Source organism: Doryrhamphus excisus, linkage group LG1, assembly GCF_037039965.1.
Source record: "Doryrhamphus excisus strain RoL-2023G ecotype Guam linkage group LG1, RoL_Dexc_Guam_v1.1, whole genome shotgun sequence".
In the NCBI taxonomy this organism is placed as follows: Eukaryota; Metazoa; Chordata; class Actinopteri; order Syngnathiformes; family Syngnathidae; genus Doryrhamphus; species Doryrhamphus excisus.
In genome coordinates, this window is record NC_136357.1 from 11,925,621 (window position 1) to 11,945,694 (window position 20,074).

General features: G+C 41.0%; 1 protein-coding gene across 3 annotated transcripts in view; it reads left to right on the plus strand.

Annotated features, from left to right (window-relative positions):
• The window catches only part of LOC131130811 (A-type voltage-gated potassium channel KCND2-like), a 55,392-nt gene extending 37,609 nt beyond the window's left edge, over positions 1-17,783 (plus strand). For 2 of the 3 annotated variants that reach the window (XM_058074828.2, XM_058074830.2), the window contains exons 3-6: positions 4,404-4,566; positions 5,842-5,940; positions 11,903-12,123; positions 16,948-17,783. In XM_058074828.2, the coding sequence (XP_057930811.2) occupies positions 4,404-4,566; positions 5,842-5,940; positions 11,903-12,123; positions 16,948-17,128 (664 nt within the window). In that variant the 3' untranslated portion in view covers positions 17,129-17,783. Of the gene's footprint in view, positions 1-4,403; positions 4,567-4,887; positions 4,987-5,841; positions 5,941-11,902; positions 12,124-16,947 lie in introns of all 3 variants that reach the window. The other variant, XM_058074831.2, reaches the window with a different exon arrangement.
• The last annotated feature ends 2,291 nt before the right edge of the window (positions 17,784-20,074 follow it).

Genomic DNA, 20,074 nt, shown 5'->3' on the forward strand with positions numbered 1-20,074 from the left:
TAAATATAGTTAGAAAGTTGTAATCGATACCAAAATTTCAGATAATGAGGTTTGTTCAATATTTTCATCTGTCAACGGCATGTCACACGGGACTGTTTTTGTGAACATGAATGTGAAATATCCGCCAAACTATTGCTGAAGCCGGAAGCAGCGCTCTCTCGCCGGGAAAATTGCATTAATGTCAGACACACTGTGCGTCCATGGAGGTGGAGAGAACCACAGTGCTCACAGATATCTGGTAGTCCCGCAAAAAACATGTAATGATCACATTTCCACTAGCGATGTTGTGTCACGATTGTCTTCAGTTAGTCAACACGGCACCCTCACCTCCGACTTCTGAGTTCAACGGCAACAACGGTTCCTCTGACAACGTGTGTCCGACAATGAGTGCTCCTCCTCAGACAGGCTAGGTTGGAGGCAGCAACATACGTCCAGCGGCGCCTACGTTACCACTTTGAGTTCATACACGGTAACTCAGGGGTCTCCAGCCAGTAGCTGATGAGCTGCCAGTTGGTCCTAAACACTTTTCAATTAGCTCTCCAAAGACGTTATTAATTTATTATCAACTCCTATAACCACTTTATTAGAAAGTGGGGCTCATCCATAGTTAGGAAATATTTTGGGCAAGTGACCAATCACAACAGAGTTGGGCCGTGGGTGAAATTAAAACGAATTAAAATAAAATACATTAAAACGGACCATTTTGTCGGGAAGCATAAATCCAAGGAAATACAGCTGGAATAATTGCAGATTCTGTGTGGGCTATTGTGTGTAGCTGCTCTATAGGAGTCCACAATTCAATACAAAGGGTCGAAAAATTACCATGATAGGTCCCCTTTAATGCTTTGAATGGGGGTCTGCTTACTTCACATGACTTCCTGTGTACCTTCTTTTCTCTCTTATCACCCTTTTGCTGTCAAAGAAATTTTTTTTTTTTAAAAGAAACATTTTTAAAAATCAAAGAAAAAGCTTAGAATGACTGATGGCTGATTTGATGCGAGGTAGGCTTGTCTTGTGATGGTAGAACATAGCTTTCTTCAATAGTTCAAATGGTTTAATCATGAAGTTTCTGACCAAGTGGACAATTGACAATTGCATTATTAGCATCCTGGTATGCAAAGCTAGCAAAACAAAAACAACTGCACAAGAACAAACATTATTCCATGTTTACATGTATATTTCTGTGATTTTGTGTTTTGATAATATACTGTGTCAATTCAAATGCGTCCAAATATATTCTTACCTTCCTCCATCAGTCATTCCGGGAAACATTGCCAACCAAGCTAGCTGCTGTAAACGGCTTTATACCGCATCTTTTCGTGTTGACTCTAGTGGTGTAAAACACAGTCCTTTCCAATGAGAATGTCTCATTAAGTCAGGAGAATGCGAGTGCTGACATATATGGTGGCAAAGTAGCTGATGTCAGTGATAGCAGGATCCTCCTACATGCCAATAAAGTGTCTGTTTGCGTAATTGAGCGCTCTAGATTGCTTGTAGCCACATTTGTGTAATGTTTATCAGCCTGTTGATAGTACAGTATTTCACAAGTGCACTGCAAAAAAAGGCAGGCCATATATAAGATAAAAAGACTACATTTGGGGGGAAAATACTTGGTCTGGTTATAATTCATTTTGAACATGCACACAATTTACACTTAAACACTTCACAAACAAATCACAGGTCTGCATGGCCAAAAAGCGGTAGGAAGGAGCAAAGCTTTTTATCCTCACCACATTGTGGTTTGAATATTAAGTTTTTTCAAACATATGTTGACTCATTCAATCCCAGCCATTTATCAAAAGCCGTCCCTCTCCATACTGGCCATTTTTCATGACTTTGACTCAGAGTATTTTGTTCTATGGCTGTATAAACGTGGTACATACCAAAAGAAAGATGAGACTCTCATCATTCATCAGGAAAAAAAGTTTGTATCTCTTTTCAGTTCTTTAGTAATCAGCACGTTTCAAGAAAATACTTCAGTTCTCAACAGAGAAAAACAACTATTTGTGAAAAGGTACATTTCAAGCATAATCTTCACTTTGACACAAATTTTGCTATATATATTTAGCCAAAATATCTAAACAAATATGCCAGAACTTAACTAACACACAAAAAATGGTTGTTTTGCATGAAAATTACTGACAAATTTCACACCATTAACTGTTTATAATGTTTACATTTGGGGTTGAACTGGGTGTGCGTGTGCACGCATTAAAATTTCCCTTCAATGCATATGTAGTCCTGTAGTGTCATTCATGTTCTTGTAATGTTGAGTGAGGCACACAAGCATCAGACTTGATTGCAGAAAGAAGAGGCTTTTCTTGCAGGTTTGAATTATCTCACAACAGGCACAATAATACTAACATAATATTCACAATTGGCCATAATTCGCTCCAAACTAAGTGTAAAGGTCACTTTAGGGGTGTTATTTCATGTCTAGAGGGCTCTAAAAAAATTGAAATTTTAGAAAGTCGTAAAGAGGTTTTCTGTGCTCTTATTGTGAAAGTATTTGATTTATTGTGAGATAATATATACATGAAGCACTACAGTATGTGCAGTACCATATTCTGACTGATAATGTAAGGAGAAGGAATATTTTCTCTTGTATCACCACACGCCACCACTGAATATGCAAGATCTGCTTGAAAGTATGAAAGAGAACAAAAAAAAAAAGATTCTACAAACTCAAAAGATGTCTCTAGGGTTCAGCATGCCCGCCGCTCCCATTTGCTTTTACCTCCCTGACTCGCTGTATCCTTTCGCATGGTGTTTGGCTTACGGAGATCGCGAGGGGCTGCTCTGCACGTTTGGTCACGACATGAACGAATTAGCCCGAGCCAGCAGGTACGTAATTATATATGAAACGAGATTTAAGTGGAACATCACAATGGCACGTGGAAAGTAGGCCAGCAAAGAGAGCACTTCAGAAAAGTCCTATTTATTCCTCTGCTACTTCAAATGTCTAACTTTTTTGAAGCAATCTGAGGTCACTGCAACTATTTCAAGACTATCAAAAAATAACATGAAATGAATGCAACAACTTGGCATGATCAAGCAACCAGTTTGGAATATTTAAAAAGTTTTCGCACCATCCTTCCATCCGTTTTCTATACAGCATGTCCTCATTAGGGTCACTGGTGAGCTGGAGCCTACCCCAGCTGAGGTTTTGCAAAGAGGTCACCCCTGGTCCATGTAGCCTTATTAAAAATTTTGGGTGAACATATGTCGAGCTTTGTTTTCAGTATGAGAGGAAGCAAGAATACCTGAAGAATACCAGTTGCATTTAATCATGATCACTAAGAAGAGGTTAATAAAAAAAAGTTAAAAGTTAGTTCGTTAAAAATCATTCTGTAACCATCAGTACCATAATGTATGTGTAGTAGCTTTGATTTTGGGGTGTGGGAGGAAGCCGGAATACCAGGACAGAAACTACCAGATACAATTATGATCACCAAGGAGAAGTTAACTGACATTATTGAACCTTCAACAACCCATATTCAAAGATTTTGGGGCATTATTTATTTTTTGAATGCCAGAATACCCAGACAGGGCTCTACATTAAAAACAAAAAATACTTGCCCATGGGGAATCCTTTAGGTGAGAACTACTTGCCCGAACTTGCCCCATGTAAAATGAAAAGACTGCCATAATGATATCATCTAATTTTTGTGGCATCACATGAGAATCTCAAAGATTAAATGATTATCATTTCTTGTGGTTAATATATTTAGCATCAATATATGCTGATAATTCATCAGATAATAGTACTGACGCATTGTATTTGGAGGAATGTCACATACTACCTTACACATGGTAGTCGTAGTAAGCAGTGATATTTATAAGTTGTGCACCACAATGAAACATTATTGAATAGACACATTTGGCACTGGTTCATCACTTTTTGCTGTTTTCCTTCAGAAGTTGTTGAAGAATTAGACGATGTTGGCAGGGACGCCATGATAGATGTTTTCGTAGTCAAACGATCGCTGATTGCTTGATCGCGAACAAGAACGGGTGTGGGTAAAACGTGGACTGCGGTTTAAATAAACGATTCTGATTGGTCCATTTCAAGATTTGCAAGGATTGGTTTGCAAATTACTACCGGAATTACGCAGTCCGTGTTTTACCAACACCCAACGAGAACCGCTTTTAAAAAAAACTCTTGGCAGTATGGCATGCCAAAGTGCACTTGTCCGACGGGAATATCACTGATTGGATTTACTTGCCCGAATTTTGTTTTAACTTGCCCCGGGCCATCGGTACATCGTTATTGTCAAGCCCTGCCAGAGTAAACCTACACCGAGTAACTCCACAGAGATGCCAAATCCACATCTCCGGAGTGTGAGACCAATGCGCTAACACTCCATGTTTTTAACCCATTGTCGTTTTCCCCTGCCTTTCAGGTATGGTGACATGGTGCCCAAAACCATCGTAGGGAAGGTGTTCGGCTCCATATGTTCCCTGAGCGGAGTGTTGGTCATCGCCTTGCCCGTGCCAGTCATCGTGTCAAACTTCAGCCGCATTTACCATCAAAGCCAGAGGGCGGAGAAGCGACGAGCCCAGAGGGTACTAAATCCCCCTCTGCTGTCTTATCTCTTTTTATTTAGCTTCTATCTGCCTTTTTCCTCCCTCTGTTACTGTCTTATCCACACAGAGCAGTGACAGACCAAAAGCTATCTTCCAAGAGTATGAATCTTATTTCAGTGGGCATGATCTTAAGAGCAGTAATGTCAGTGTGTGTTTCCCCTTGCTGAAAGTGTTTGCTAAGGCACAATTTCTTCAAGCATGGCTCCTCCTCGCTAAATACTGGGGGGGCTGCCATTGAGAGACAGAGCCAATTAGCGAGGCAGCAAAAAGGCTAAAACCGAGGTCTGTTTGTTCAAACAGAAAACTCGGCTTGCTAGAATCCGTGCAGCGAAGATTCGGGGCACTAATGCCTATATGCGCTACAAACAAAATGGGCTCCTGATCGACTCGCTGGAGGAGGTAACGGGGGGCCAAGCGGCGGCTCGGGGGGCCTTGCTGACGCTTGCATGCCACTCGGCTCGGGGGTTGGGACAGAGGGTGGGCCGTGGGTTGGGACGGGGTTGGTTTGGGCCATGCCGCCACACTCATCTTCAGTGCTTCCGTGTGATTGTCCTCTCCTCTCTTGCATCAACACCTCTCTCAGCATTGACATGCTTCAGTCTCTCTCTGTCCATGTAGCAGGCGGGGCCAGGCAGGCACACTCGCCTTCTGGCGGAGAACAACCATTCCAGTCACACTGACTCATGACCCAGCTCTGCATGTCTATCCAACAGGGTTTGGAGGGGAAGGAGGGAATGAAAGGCTTCCTGGATAGTAGGTGGCCTCTGGAGGCTGTCTGCTCAGCCTGCATCTCCTCTAAACTCTGTTTCTGATCTGCTGTATGTTATTTCCAGAACATTCCCAGGCTGTAATGCAGACTAACACCTTCCATCCCAAAGCTGCGCAGAGCTTCATCCAAAGTGTGTGTGGTGTTGTTGTGGTTGCGGTTCTGTGCTATGTTTGGTGCAGTGTGTTCGATCTGTGTCTAAGGTGCGCCTCTGCTGTTTTGCTATTGGACTTTCCCTCGGTCCTCTCTCGCCAAAAATCAGAATGGCCACAAAATGTCTTCATGCATCTCCAGAGCATCCTCATCATCACCGGGTTGCAGTAGATTTGGCTGCCGTGCTACAGATCAGCATTTGAGCCTCAATGCTTTGTGTATTCTCCACTACATCACTGAGCTAGCTGTTGCCTGACAATCATTGCATCAACTCTTACAACTGCATAGTCCCATCCCGCTCATCTGTCCTTTTTTTCCCACTTTTGTGTTCCAAGGCCTCCAAGGAGGCAGGACAAGCCCTGGTGGGGAAGTCTGCCAGCCCGCCGTTCGAGAGCCAGCATCATCATCTGCTGCACTGCCTCGAGAAGACCACGGTAAAATCCTGTCTTTTTTACTGCTCTTGCACTTGTGATAGTTTTATAGTCTGGAAACATGCTGAGCTAATACCATAAAGGTTGTACTAGATCTATATACTGGAGCTGGTTGCTCATTGGTTGAGCTTTTTGTGCCATTACAGCAGTTGAGGATATATGGCTAGAAATGACCGGCTAATGTAAGCTTAACCTAATGCGGTGCCTTAGCTCTCGATGCTCAAGTACAATAAATGCTGAAATTACAGCTGAGATGCTATTGTGCAAAGAAAACAAGGTACTAATTGGAGAGGGGCCTTCCCAAATGTATATTCATTCATTCATTCATTCATTCATTCATTTTCTACTCCTCACGGGGGTCGCAGGGGTGCTGGAGCCTATCCCAGCTGTCTTTGGGCGAGAGGCGGGGTACACCCTGGACTGGTCGCCAGCCAATCACAGGGCACATATAGACAAACAACCATTCACACTCACATTCATACCTATGGACAATTTGGAGTCGCCAATTAACCTAGCATGTTTTTGGAATGTGGGAGGAAACCGGAGTACCCGGAGAAAACCCACGCATGCACGGGGAGAACATGCAAACTCCACACAGAGATGGCCGAGGGTGGAATTGAACCCTGGTCTCCCAGCTGTGAGGTCTGTGCGCTAACCGCCACCAAATGTATATATAATACTTAATTGTTTTTAACGCGAACAATTACTTGGAGTGCATGAGAAAGTTAAAAAGTTAAAATTAGCAAGTATACATCACAACACCCACCCTCGGCCATCTCTGTGTGGAGTTTGCATGTTCTCCCCATGCATGCATGGGTTTTCTGCGGGTACTCCGGTTTCCTCCCACATTCCAAAAACATGCTAGGTTAATTGGCGACTCCAAATTGTCCATAGGTATGAATGTGAGTGTGAATGGTTGTTTGTCTATATGTGCCCTGTGATTGGCTGGCGACCAGTCCATGGTGTACCCCGCCTCCAGCACGCCCGCGACCCTTGTGAGGATAAGAAAATGAATGAATATCACAACACTGCGGGAACAGAACCAATGTTACAATAGTGGTAAGGAGCAAAGTGCTCAGCCAGCATTAATACCGCAGATGAGTTATACAAGTGTTATACGCAGCCGCGAGGTGGCCGAGTGGTTAGCATGTAGGCCAGTTGTGTTAGGAAAAAACGAGCGCTCAGAGCCATCCCAAACTTCTTTCAGGGCACACAAATGCACAAACCTCATTATCTGAAACTTTGGCATCGTTTTACATGAGAATACAACATTCTAACTACATCTATAGGTCAGAAAAGTGGGAAAAGCGTCATTGAGAAGAGAAAAGAGAGAAGGTGGGAGGCATTGTAATTCGGAGTAGAACTGTTGCTCCTCTGCATAGAGAGGAGCCAGATGAGGTGGCTCTGGACAAACTTGTTTTCAACTTTCCACCCGCTTTGGGCTGCATTCTCAAGCGAATTAGAGAAGCTCGAGTCCAGGCGCATTGGCGAGGCGCTACCTTCCTTACCTCAACACACGTTGGAAAACGTCTTTCAACTGACTGGGCCTTGGGGTCCACCGGAGAGATGGAAGCTTTTGTGCTTAGGCTGTTGCCCCCACGGCAAAGAAGACAGCGCTGTTTTGTAACAATACTGACCTTAATAGTAGAATAGAACACTATAAATGCAAATGCAATGTACAAAGTACTGTTTGGAAAAATAAAAAGTACATTTTTCACACTGCAAGGTTCAAACAGGAGTTCAATCATTAGAGTATTACATTAATCTAGATAAGGGTTATCCAAAATCTGTCTTAGGGGCCATTTGTCGAACATTTTGATCAGGGAAATACAGTCAAAACTATGTTTTTCTACACCCTAGTTTTCATATGATTCAGTTTACATAAAATTTTGCCTCAGTTTTCCAACAATATTGCTTTTGGTCGAGTTTGCACTTTGGACTGTATGATTCCATGGACTCCAGTGTCCAAATAATGCATCCTAAGCATTGCTTGAGTCACTTTCCTTGCATTGTCTATTGAGTATGACTTCTAAATAACCCACCATGGGACCTATGACAGTTGCCATTGCCAGCAATTTGATAAAGAAGGTGAGATTAAAATCAAGAGTATTGAATTTGATCTCACCAGGATGTATAGGTAGTGTGCATCTGTTCATCATTTATCATTATTGTGCATGTTTTCTGCATGTGAAAATATATATTTTACCTATAACATTTATTTTTGTTGATAGTCTTTGGTGTCTGTCGCGGGTTAAAAAAATGGCTTCTTTTTATTTCATTTTGGTAATGGTAATGATAATGGTTTTATTTCATTTGAACATGCATCAGATTACAATTGAGTGCATCACATAATCAGTTCACAGTTCCACATGTCCAAAAGAAGTAGGAAGAAGCAAAGCTTATTAAATCCTACCACTCCATCTGGTACTTTTACAATCAGTAACTGTTACATTTGTTCACTTCTGACTTTTCCTAATATAGTTGAAGTTTTTGTATTTTTGTAATTTTTTTTTATTTTTAAATAAAAAAATAAAATAAATATATATATTTTTTTGTCACGTACCGAAGTACGAGGTGTTATGACCATAGAATGACATAATCGGTACCATAGTAACTGTCAATATAGTGATATGTATAGCACATCATGACTGGTTCAAGACTCAAGATATTTTGGAAAGGATTTGCGATAAAAAAAAATGGGGTACCACTTACAAGAAAAAGCCTAATATTACAAAATATGTTTTTGTCTTGATCAGCTTATTAGCCTTGACATCAATTGGATTGTTTAATGAACAAAATGTGAAGAATATCAAAGACTGTACATTAAAGAACAGAAATTGACTCAACCCGATTTCTGACAGTGAACCAATATCCCTCATTCCTCTTTTGTTTGTATTATCTAGGTTAGAGACTTCACAGACTTTCAAACTGCTCACTGTAAAGAAAAAAAAATGTTCCTTCCATGCAAAGTTGCATCCCATCATGCAGCAAGGATTAACAGTAGCACCCGCTGCCCGTCACACAAATAGAACTAAAGTGAGTTTTTTCATCCGTGCGCTAAATGTAGAATCTATTCATATGCGACAGGAGTTAAAAATAGCCAGCAAATGGGGGGCTGGGGAATATTCATGCATCTTTCCCTCCCCTCCTCCGCTCCTCCACTACCTCCCCTTAGCGCCACGCTAAGATAACATGGCTCCAGCCAGCCAGAAAGATTACTCCCGCCAAACAAACCTGCACACTTGATTTTATGTAATGTATAATTTAGAGGCCTAAAAGCCTTTAAAATGCGAGGCTGTGACACAGAGTTTTACACTTGCCCTGCTCGACAAAGCCGGGGAGGTAAATCACGGTTCTTCCTTATTAATGACCCCACTCCTCTACGTGGGGAGACGCTCCCATAAGACCATTGTAATGCACATGTAATGCACAACTGTCAGTTGGTGTGAAAGTGCGCCATGGTTCTGAGCAGGTGTGAAGTCTGCCCGGTCTTCATGGCGCTGTGCTGCCCCCTGCTGGAAAGCTTACTTGTGAGCGTGACCTTCAAGTCATGCTCATTTGTCACAGGGATAACAGTGGCGAATGTTTGCACAGATGGCATTTAATGTGGACATCTGGCCCAATACAATTCTGCTCCCGCGATGATTCATTTTCCAATTATTAAACTATATGGTTGCAAATGCTGTTTAGCGTTCGCGGGGAAACAGCTTTACTCACCGTTTAGTTGATGTAATAAAAGAGTCATTCACTCTCAGCATTAAGGGTGCGTTCACACTTGTTGTGTTTCCTTCCGTTAAAAGCCACTTGGGTGCGTTTGATCTGTTAGGACGGATCGTTTGGTCAAGAATGAACACGATTTTCCAAACCCTGGTTGGGTGCGGTGCGGTTCACTTGAGCTTAAATAGGAACGCTATACAGACGAAAGCACGGCCCAAATTTTATATTACACATGACGATACTGATTTAATGTACCAGTACGTAATTCCTGATTCCAGTATAGGCAGCAGCTTCTACCTCAAATTAATATCAGGTCACATGTTGTGTCATGAATGAACGCATTATGCTTCTATGACGTGATGCCACTGGATGCATTTCACAAATAAACAAATAAGACAAATACTGCAATATGAGTTATGGACAAAGTGGCATATTTATTTTAAACATTTAGCCTTAACAAAATAATCAACTAATATATTTTCCTTATATCAGCAAGCAAGGCACTCTTCAATTCACAAATAAAAATCTACAGTAAAGTCTCGTTATATCGATATCGGTTATAACGAATTACTGCTTATTACGATCCTATTTTCATTTCCCAGCAAATTTCTAGTCTTTTATGATATAATTAGTTCCGTTAGTATGATACCCGGTTATTATGATAATCCGGTTACTACGATGCCCTTTTCATCTCCCGCCAGCCAATTTGGTCTGCTTATATCGATACAAAAGCAGCTTAAATCAATCTTTGCTTAAGGATTTCAATACCAAAAAAGAACACGGCGAACGGCTGCTTCCAGTCAACTTTATTTTTCACACTTCCACCACCAGAGCGCAGCACACACACCGATTCCCGCACTTCCTGGTTCACAGGTCATGCTCAACCCGCCCCACATAGCTAGCCAAACACATGCCTGCAACAGAAGAACCAACTGACATAGCATACACACCTATTCCAACGAAGACACAAGCGTACAAATACATGTATTTAATTTTGTTGTATTCAGATATCTTTTTATCGCTTGCAATAATCACTGTTTTTCATATGTACATGCTGGCGTTCGTGGCATGTGTTTGGCCAGCTATGTGGGGCGGGTTGAGCATGACCTGTGAACCAGGAAGTGCGGGAATCGGTGTGTGTGCTGCGCTCTGGTGGTGGAAGTGTGAAAAATAAAGTTGACTGGAAGCAGCCGTTCGCCGTGTTCTTTTTTGGTATTGAAATCCTTAAGCAAAGATTGATTTAAGCTGCTTGACATTGTTCTATACTATAGAATAATGTCGAGTGCATTATTGCCCACTTTTAATGCAGTTCGGCGCAGGATCGGATATATCGACAGTCCGGTTATATCGATATTTTTTCCGACTCCCGACAACATCAATATAACGAGACTTTACTGTATTTAAATAACATTGGCAATGGTACAATTTGGAAAGCTGCACATTTCTATGCGGCACAAGCATCCATATCAGAACAAAGTTAAGTGCAAAGTATGCAACATGGGAAAACAATCAGTGAAATTATATTATTAAGCACATATCTCGGTACTTATTTTGCTGCAGGTATGCTAACTGTGTGTGATTCCCAAGTAGAGAAATCCACAATTCACATAAGGTTCCTTTTTACCATCGACCATTGTTTCAAGTGAGCAGTGTGCCACTGAACTTACGCCTTAGGCACTTACTTAGCCAGAAGTTTAGAATTTCCGATCTTAATAATTCAGTTACTTTCCACTATGCTTCTGTTTATAATAAATATTACCTTAAACCATTGCAGTATCAACATTTTGGAGAATTAAGTTTGCATGTTCTCACATTCCAAAAACATGCTAGGTTTATTGGCGACTCCAAATTGTCCATAGGTATGAATGTGAGTGTGAATGGTTGTTTGTCTATATGTGCCCTGTGATTGGCCGGCGACCAGTCCAGGGTGCATCCCGCCTCTCGCCCGAAGACATCTGGGATAGGCTCCAGCATTCCCACGACCCTTGTGAGGATAAGTGGCAGAAAATGAATGAATTAATGAATTTTAAAGTGTAAAGATCGGGTAAGGGAGGTATTGATATCAGTATTGATCCCCACATCATTAACAATCATTGCATATTTACAAATTAAGGCAAAACTTTGAAGGCAAAAAGACGGCAGACATACTGAACGAGCAAGTACAACATAATCTCTCATGCACTCATATCATTATCGGCAATCATACACCAAATTTATACACCAAATAAACACCATCTTCCCCTCACAGAATCACGAGTTTGTGGACGAGCAGACGTTCCAGGCTAACTGTATGGAGATCTCTGTGATAAAAAAGTCCAGCTCCCGTGCTTCCTCGCTGTCTTCCTCGCCGCACGGATTCAGCTCGTGCTGCTCTCGGCGCCACAGGAAGAAGAACAGCTTCAGCATGCCGAGCACAAACAACCAGGAGCTGAGCACCATACAGATCCCAGAAAGGCCCATGGCCAACAGGTACGATTCACACTTTTTGTGTTATGGCTGCCATTACTGAGGTTGATAGGACAAAATGGGTATACAACTACTCTGCTGGACTACTGAGCAGACTACTACACCAGTCTAACTTCTTTTCTTCTTTAACTGCACTGCACTAAGTTCTGCTTCTTCCGACTTTTTTCAGACACACTGAAATGTAAATATGTGATGTTTCTCAGTGTGGAAAGAAATAAAAACATTACACTAACCAGGCCAAATGTTTCACCACAACCAGTGGTGAAACATTTTATCAAGACTCATGTCACATGTTCTTGTTGCTTAGCAGAAATTGTCAGGGAAGCAACGAGGCTGTTTCCTCAGAGCAAAGGAGTCCGCTGCCTCACACAACAAATTGGCAGTCGGCAGCAATAGGCTCCAGCATACCCATGAACCTAATGAGGATAAGCGGATGGATGGATGGACGGATAGAAATGTATATAAATAAAGCTATTAATATCGTATCTTATTTTTTAAGACAAAGGTTGAAACAATACTTTACCAATATTAACCCTTTATAGGGCAACCATGTGATTGTCAAACAGCCAATCAGTGAGGATCAATCTACATTTACATCAGTGTGTCATTGCAGAATATGATCAGATCAGTGGAGTTCTGGAAACATCCATTGAAAGCCCAACAAAGCAGAACCTTCTGCAGCATTTACGCCCACATTTATGTTTGTAGCTTCCAAAATAACCTTGGTAAGCTGACAAGCTTAAATCTTTTATGGTTGAATAGTTCAGCTCAAGTGATGCAAGTGTTGTTTGCGATGAACTTATTAAAATGAGTAAACTTGCAAAATGAAAAATTAATTGGCCATATCTGGTGGTATGCCCGATTCACTGTTAGTGTCGTAACGTCCATTTCTGGCATTCTATTCCCTACTAATATATTTTATGGACAGTAAAACAACAAAACTTTTGATGTGATAATCTTACCAAAGGTTCAGTGAGACATTTCCAGAAGTCTATGTGCTATAAATAGGGAATATGAGTAATTTTCTTTATAATTTGAGGTTTTATTGCATGTGTTTTGTTTTAGTCTTAATGAGAGCCTGTTCATAGCCTGTACAGGCATGCTATTTCAGGATGAACATCGGGATACATTTCAGGGTGAGTCTAAAATGTACAACTGTATAACCTTTACAAGTTAACTTAATTTGAGCTTCTCTAATTTTGAATGCACATGCCAGTTCTATGAGGAGATCGACAGAGTAGACCTATAGAGCAGCCACACACAATAACCCACACAGAAAGCTTTGTACATCGTCTAGAATCTGCAACTATTCCAGATGTATTTCCTTTGCTTTCCAAAACTGTTTTAATGTATTCCACCCATGGCCTGCTTCCAGGCAAGCCCACTCGGATATGATTTGTCAAACTCCCAAGGACTTCCAGACTACTGCTGAACCCCACTTTCTAATTTTGGCAGTATAGGAGTTGATAATAAATTAATGAAACCTTTGGAGAGCTACTTGAAAAGTGGTTAGGAGCTACTGGTAGCTCATGAGCTACTGGTTGGAGACCCCTGACTTACTGTACCGTTTATGAACTCAAAGAGTGGTAATGTAGGTCTAAGTTTATTAAGTGCAGGCAATCTTAGCATGACATTGGTCATGGAAATGTGGCCATTACGTGGGTAAACCCACCAATTGTTGTGTAAAAGGAACTTCCAGACATTGGTTAGCTTGTAATTAACATACTACATGCAGGTAAGACGCTTTCTGTATGCACACTCTATAATGCTACACAGACAACCGCTGACTTCCACAAAATAAACACTAAGAAATTGTTACGTACAGCTTGCACTTCTGACTCTTCAACATGACCAAGTAACGTTGGAAAGGCATCGGGCTTCGGCAACAGTTTGGCAGATAGTCAAGCCTCGCCCAAGTTCACAAAGCAGTCCCATATTTTTCTCTCGCTTGTCAGGAACCTGCAACTTCAACCACTTCTGCCTAATGTTTGCCTCTTTAGGCAAGTTCAAACCTGAACAATTATTTCCTGGAAGCTCTGTGCTTACACAGGGAATCTTCAAATCGGGCATGCCCATATAAGGAATTCACGGTGAGCCGTCTCTGAACTCTGAAACCCAGCATTCAGCATACAAAAAATGTGATTTTTTTATTACATTGTCAGCTCAAAATAAGATTTGTTTATTTATGATACTGGTTTGAAATTCTAAATGTTTGTGAGTAAAAAAAAGCCTATGTAGGAACATTTAGACAGGATTATTATAAAAGAATTGCCTAAATGCACTTTTCCTTCATGAAATGTACAAATGAAAATACCTAAAACACAGGGCAATAGTCATAAAACATTTCATCCAAATTGCAAACTCAATGTCATTTAATTTCTCTTTTAAAACGCATAAAGAAATTCATCATTATATTACAATAAATATGATTTTATTACAATACTGGAACTATTAATTAGAAACCCCACAGTTTTCGAATGTTTAATGCGAGTGTCGATTTCTCCCACTTTTGACGGCCATTGAACGCACCGATGCACCGTTCTTCGATACACAGAGGGATGTATGGATGTATTTGGATGTTTTTCCCCCCTTTTTCTTTCACCACATATTAATCCCAAATGCTGATACTATGTGGGAATGCATAAAGGTAAGATTTGATGACTTTGAGTGCTAATGTGCATCATTGTGGTAGTTCGATGCTAAATCGCTAACACTGGACTTCAGCCCCGGTCATCACATTGACAGCCCGTCAATAGCAGCTCTAATTCAAATTTTAGCTGGCCGTTCAAAACAAAAATCAGCAGAGAGGTGTAAAAAATATGACACTCTTACACACTTAGCACTGTATATGACAATAAAAACATACCTGCACTGCTCCAGTCTCTTGGCAGGCGATGTAATCCGTGAGTCAAACACAGCGACAGAAGATACAGCAACTTTGGTCTTACTGCAAGAGCTATCTGCCAGGGCTTTGAAGCTAACTTTTCCAATCTAAATACTCTTTTCTTTCTCCATTTCCTATCAATATTTGTTCCAGCTTGTGGCTACAAAGTCACTGTGCTTCAAACTACGGTGTGGGCTAAGGGTCACTGAATTGAACCCAGGTCTTTTCAAGTATTTCCGGGAGTGCTCAATAAGGGGTTCATTATATTTGTTATTTTTTGGTACTGTTTTTGGGATTATAATATCACATTATACTTGATTCTAGTTAGCTAGTTGAATTTCCCTGGCTATTTTTTTACTTTAATTTACAAACTTTTTCATTCTAACATACTACGTTTTCTCCTAGATAAATACTGATAAAACATAATGCCATACGGAATGATAAGCCAATAAATCAAGTATACTGTACGTGTAATGTAATTGAGCTGCCATGATGTTCCATGCAGACGTGAGGCATGTCCTGATAACACACTCAAGGGTGAGTGAGATAATTGCCTTCACAGACCGTCTGAACTGATCCATTAGTTGCAGTGTGAAGTCGCTCATTCATGCCAACGTGTGAAGATAGCAAGTTGAATTTGACAAACTTGAATCCGCATGCGGTTAAAAAAAATTACAAGGAGAAATACTTATTCACCCTCTTAGCTATCTTCAATACATACAAATGAACCTGGATGTTTTGATTTGTTCAATGTCAAAGAACTGATTTGGTCTTTTAATGCTAGTTTCAAGCAACAAAAACATGTTTTGGTGTCATTGTGACATCATATGAGACATTTGCATATCTGGAAAGCCCACGACAATGCCTTTAATATGAGGTGCAACCTGATGGGATTTGACTTTTGACTTTGTTACTAGATGTGTCACAAGATTTCCCATTGAGAGAAAAAAAAAATTAATCACACAATAAGGGGCGAGTGGTTAATGCACAGGCCTCACAGCTAGGAGACCCGAGTTCAATTCCACCCTCTGCCATCTATGTGTGGAGTTTGCATGTTCTCCCGTGCATGCATGGGTTTTCTCCGGGCACTCCAGTTTCCTCCCACATTCCAAAAACATGCTAGGTTAATTGGTGACTCCAAATTGTCCATAGGTATGAATTTGAGTGTGAATGGTTGTTTGTCTATATGTGTTCTGTGATTGGCTGGCCACCAGTCCAGGGTGTACTCCGCCTCTCTCTCACCCGAAGACAGCTGGGATAGGCTCCAGCATCTGCCGCGACCCGAGTGAGGATAAGCGGTAGAAAATGAATGAATTAATCATCGCACAATAAATGAAAAATAACGACATAATTTTGTCTGCCTCAATACGTATATTGCCATGTGCACGTGCGTCTCGCTCCTAAAACAGGCAGGAATTGGTTTCAGGACCTTGTCATGTTTGTTCCATAGAATAACGGCATGAATGGAGTGAGCTCTTTTCTCAGTTATACAGTCTCTTATTTTCAGAGGAGTGTAACGTAATGGAAATTAAATTAGTAGACTGCAATATATTTTTCATTGTACTTTTCTTGAAATTACTGTTAAAATCCCGTCTTGTCTTGTAATCCGAGTGTAGTGTGAGACCCCTAGTTGTAACTATAGTAAACTTTAGTGTCACCTAGTGGTCTTTTATAGGTATTGCTGGGATTGTGTGTATAATGAGTCTATATACGTATCTGCTTGCTGAAATTAATTTGAATTGTTGAGCTGAGTTGCTTTTTATATGTCGCAGTAAGTTCCATTTTTAATTCTACGGTTATCATCACAATTGCTTCTTTTTCCCACCCTTTTTGGGCAAAAGTGAAAAAATAGACATTTGGGGAGCTGAAGTCTCATGTGATTTGATTTCATACACCAAAGGACTGTCACCATCTTTTGTCCTGCTTTTTTTCTGCTTTCCCAGTCGCTCCAGTCTGAATGCCAAACTGGATGAGACGGTGCCGTTGAAATGTGACAAAGCTTACATCAGCCCATCGATGGTCAGCCTCTCCGCTCCGGTGGTGACTTCATCGGACGGCGACGGCTCGTCCAGCACCGCCTCGGCGTACTCTCAGAGCAACATTGTGCGAGTATCTGCCTTGTAGACGCCTAGACACCCCTGAGGAGAGATGGGGAGGCCACGCTGAGCATGAACCTGCCATAACCTGGAGGGGATTTATGACATGATTGAGGGTGTTTTTTTCTTCCTTCCGAGCAGTGATCTCATCTGATGTCAAACTCTGCATGGTTTTTTAAAGAGGGGACAGTGGAGGCCTCCTTGGGTCTTGGGGGGGAGGAGAGGATAGCGACCAGCACATCTTGTTCCATTAAGCACAGCACAGCGAGCAAGTGTTGGGAGGGAATCATCGTTGCCTAAACATACTGAGAAACACTTTATTTTTCAATATAGCTGTCAAAGTCAAAGGAGTGTTCGTTGTTCTTTTCCTGGATGGCCTGTGATGACAAAAGCACACGTGTTCATTCCCCACAGACACCATTGCTGTGAATATTCCATCCGCTCTGCTTCCACATTAGAACACCTCGTTTGTTGTTATGTTTTACAACCCCTCCTCCCCTTTGCCGTACTCATGTAAATCCACAAAACGTGCATCCTGGAATGGACAGAACTGTTGTGAACATTCATGATGTGAGCCACGAACTGCGCTTGTTGATGAATACGCGACGCATCGTGACATTTTTTTGTGAAATGTGCAAGTAAGTGAAAGTCCTAAAAAGAATAAAAAAAGCTTACATATTTGACATGTATGGTTCAACATAAGAACATGCGGTGGAACCTCCAAAGTCAAACACACTGTCAGGTTGTTTTTTTTTGCGTGGAAAGTGAAAGGTTAAACTTTCACCGTCTTTCAAGCTGTTTTAAAAATTGTGGATTTTTGGAAAACATGCTACACGTACTGTTAGACAAATACAAAGTCATGGTGGGACTGTGATGCAATGTCAAGGAACTTGTCACACAGCACTATAAAATACCCACTCTATCTTTAGAGTGTTAACCTGAATCACCACAAAATTATGTCATTTTAGGGTACTAAAATTTTGAACTAATGTTCCAAAGCTCACTGACCATTTCTCTAATGATTATAAACTTTCAGGGTATTACATGCTAGCATGTATTTCAAATGATTTTGACTACAACCCATAGTGTCGCTAATGTCATTGTCATTGACCGTTCAACATTCATGACTGAAGCAGACCACTGTAAAATACAACAACAATCCAAAAAAAACCTCACTCTTTATTGGCAGCCATGGGAGAACAATGGTGTCATTTATTAGCGTTTTATAGGTACTGCTAAAAAGTGCACTGCCAAACAAAAAAAAAGAGCTCATAGAGTCTTAAATGTGGCCACCAGTGGTATGCAGGCTTCATGCAGTGGTACACATAAGTAAAAATATAATTACAGTACAAATGTGAGTAGCGTATCTTGTCACGTTATTAATATACTGCGTGAATGCAAGTGTTAGTGTTTTTAATGACAAAATGTTCTTGTTAGCAGCCGATTACCAAGCTGCTAATACATAAAAACAGGAACCGGAAGTCAGCTTTGTCGCCCATATAAGATGTCATTAGTCGTTCACTCTATGAGCTGTAATTTCGTGGCGAAGCGCAAAATGGTGCAGGGTTTTGGAATGTGGCGCAGCCCACGCAGTGGTAATTTCATCCAGCGCACCACTGTGTGCAGCCAATTTGGTAATTTGGATAACTGGTATGCACCGAGATGGAAGTGGCGGCGCACCAAGGGAGGTGTACGCATTTTGAGCTTGGCGCAGTGACAATTTTGTGACAAACGAGCACGCCAAAGGTGCGCCGAAAGCTCGCTAGCTCCAACCTGGTTTATCATGCCCAGGTGAAGCGCACCCGGCGCAGTGGTAAATTGGTTGACAGGCGCACAGTGTACACACGTCACCAAAACCTCACAGGCAGGTTTTTCAGAGTCTGCAGATTTCACTGTAATGAACAATCACAGCAACCGCTATTTAATGAATAACATGTACATTTTTGTATTAATTGTCCCATCACATCTGATCAAGATCAAATCAAAGACGGCAGCTGAAAGTATGAGGCGTGGGTGCGCTGTGCTGCACTGGATTGCCCACATCCCATTCGAACGCCATGCCTGCTCTACAAAAATTATAGCCCAAAAATTATAGTTTTACACACAGAAAACTATTCTAAATGCAGAGAGATACTAAATTAAAGCAATGAACATTGAATGGTTACTTATAGTTACTTTTACCTTCATTGAAAACATGATTGACATTGAAATGTAAACACACCGTGTGGCAACGAGATCAACACAGTCACCACCTTTGTATTTTGCTATGATTTATTTATTGAATTCAGTAATATTTCCCATCTTCTTTAGAAAAATACTGGCACTTGTAACTTTCTTTGGCTCCATTTTGGGTTATTTTGCAGCCGTGATCAAAAGAAAAGCAGTGACTTTAGGTGAGTAATACGATGTTAATTAACTGTGCCATAAAGGAAGGCTCATTCTCTATTCTTCGATCAATAAAAAAAAGGCAAATATTGTCCCAGTCCCGGACATCTCTCATTTTTGGCTCTCTGAAATGGATTAATTGGATTGACATTATTTCTCATAGGGAAAATTGATTGAATTACTGTATGTTTAGGTTAGAGTCAGACATTCAGGAACGGATTAATAAAGTCATAACCCAGGTTCCACTGTATGTTGGATGCTATATACAGTACATGTGTATCATACATTATTATTATTCCGCCTATAAAGCCTTCTGAAAAGAACTCCAAAAACAATACTTCATTTACATATAATGTGAGGTGCATATTACAGTTACATTGCTGTTAACAATAACATTGTCACGCAAATCGAAGTTCTACTACTACTAGCTGGCCTGCAACTAGCTTCACCACACACACGCTGCTGTGTTTTTGGAGTTTGGAAAAGTTAATGCTAGGTGTTTTTTTTCTTCACCCAATAAGTAATGCTTGTAAAGTATTACATGTTATAATGAATGCACATGTTACTACACAATGACAGCATAGATATA